We start from the raw sequence: 1891 nt of genomic DNA, 5'->3' as shown, positions 1-1891 counted from the left end.
CTGCACATGGAAGTTATTTGATTATGCATATAGGGCTGATATATCTCTCTTTTAAGGTGGGATTGCAAGATTAACCTTATGCAACTTAAATATATATGAGTTTAAATTTTATTAAAATAATTCAGATGTTAATACAAGTATACAGTTCACATGTCCTAGTCTCATGGCGTAATCTTGAAATCTAAATGTGTTTTTTGAGGCTTTACTCACCCAACACACTTCTGGATTTGTGGTCGCCTGGGATAGTCTTCTGAGGACAACATTTTTTCATGAATGGCAAACAAACCTCCAATTATGATATGTCCTGGAGAAGTGGCAGCCACAAAGTCATCAGGGGTCTGGCAAGGGTGGGAAGTTGCAAGGATAATCACAAAGCAGGTAATCAGTATAATCAATAATGCCATATTTCTATCTCACTTGCCGAGTTCGTGTGAATTCTTAGGAATCATTAAGCTCACAGAGTGCCAATAACGAGGTTCCTATTTCACCTGTAAACACCTTGTAAGGTATAGGACAGTGTCAAGTGCCAGAAACACTCAATATTCAGATACCTGATGATAGTCAAAACAGTTCTTTCACCAATAAGAATATATCAGACTCTCTAAAATTCCAGTGTTGAAGATGTGTGACAGTTGTCATGCTAGGTAAAAGCTGATAGAATTACAAACACAGGTCTCATTGTAATAGGACTCTTTTACTCCAGTGATATGCCAAGGGCTTTGAGTCACACTGGCATTTCTTTTGAAGCAGAATGTAGAACCTTCAGGAAGAAGCAGTTTGGGAAAGATTCCCCACTTTAGAAATAGACTGCTGTATTTTCAAAGGTATAACATTCAAGGCACAAAGAATTCAATATAGTTTAATCAACTGTTTAGAAAAAAAGATCCTGCTTTTATTTTTCCTGAAAAGCTCCATTAAAAAATGAAATTCAATTAAATTTAGGTATTAGTCACTTCCAGTTTACACATGTTAGAAATAAGTAGCTTTTGTGGTGATGGGCAAAGCTAAAAACAAGATGAAATTTGTCTAATACAGTGTTTTGCTTTGAACAGGAAAGGTCTTTTCAGGGATCGTTGACATTTCCACCATTGTTTGTGCTATATTGTTTTTATAAATTTGGGACTAATTTAAGTTTACATGTTCTTAAATGCTTACGAGTCTGAACTAACAAGGTTTGATGGGCATCTTTTGGAATTCAACAGACGATAGATAAATCTCAACAACTTAGGCACAATTAAGAAAAATTTAGTTTTCAAAATCAATCTTTTAAAAATATTTGATAAAAGAAAATATCTCATGGGCAGGCAGCTACAAATTCAACATAATCAGTTTGTGTGATGGGTAGCAGATACATTTAAAGGAATTCCAAAAAATAAAAGAGTACAATAGTATTTTTTTTTCATTCTCTCAGTTAGCCTTAGATTACAAGGACATGTGTGAATATGCCAACTGAGGAGTGGAGAAATCACAGCTCATCACACAGTTTCTTAAGTTTCTTAAGAAAACTTAAGTTTTCTTAAGTTTTACCTTTTTTACCAATGGCAGGATTTCCTATTAGGAAGCAAACCAGTTAACTTCAGTTGTCCAGAAAGTTTAATAAACACACACAAATTTGAAGACTCTTCAAATGCTTAGCAACTATATTTTACTCATATTAATCTTATTTGTGAATGTATCCATGTATGTGTGTGTACAACTGGATGGATTTCTGTTTTTATGAATTTAGTTATTTTTCTCAGATGACCTCAAAGGTCTCACATCATTGCAAGTTCAAAGTTGACTTTGGTAAAACAATACTAAAAATTAGAAATTCCAATCATTTTCCTGCAAAATTATACAAGTATTCAGCAACTCAGAGTGATTCCGAAGATATGTAGTCCAGACCTGACAT

The 1891-nt window shown here is 34.0% G+C and overlaps 1 protein-coding gene across 1 annotated transcript in view; it reads right to left on the bottom strand.

Annotated features, from left to right (window-relative positions):
* The window catches only part of GPRC6A (G protein-coupled receptor, class C, group 6, member A), a 25451-nt gene extending 25047 nt beyond the window's left edge, over positions 1–404 (bottom strand). The window contains exon 1 of the mRNA XM_012650125.1: positions 211–404. Coding sequence (XP_012505579.1) covers positions 211–404 — 194 coding nt within the window. The remainder of the gene's footprint in view (positions 1–210) is intronic.
* Between the last annotated feature and the right edge of the window lie 1487 nt (positions 405–1891).

This window comes from Propithecus coquereli, unplaced genomic scaffold (assembly GCF_000956105.1).
Source record: "Propithecus coquereli isolate 6110/MARCELLA unplaced genomic scaffold, Pcoq_1.0 Scaffold313, whole genome shotgun sequence".
Classification (NCBI taxonomy): Eukaryota; Metazoa; Chordata; class Mammalia; order Primates; family Indriidae; genus Propithecus; species Propithecus coquereli.
The sequence above is the reverse complement of the archived record's forward strand: the minus strand, read 5'-3'. Positions and strand labels throughout refer to the sequence as shown.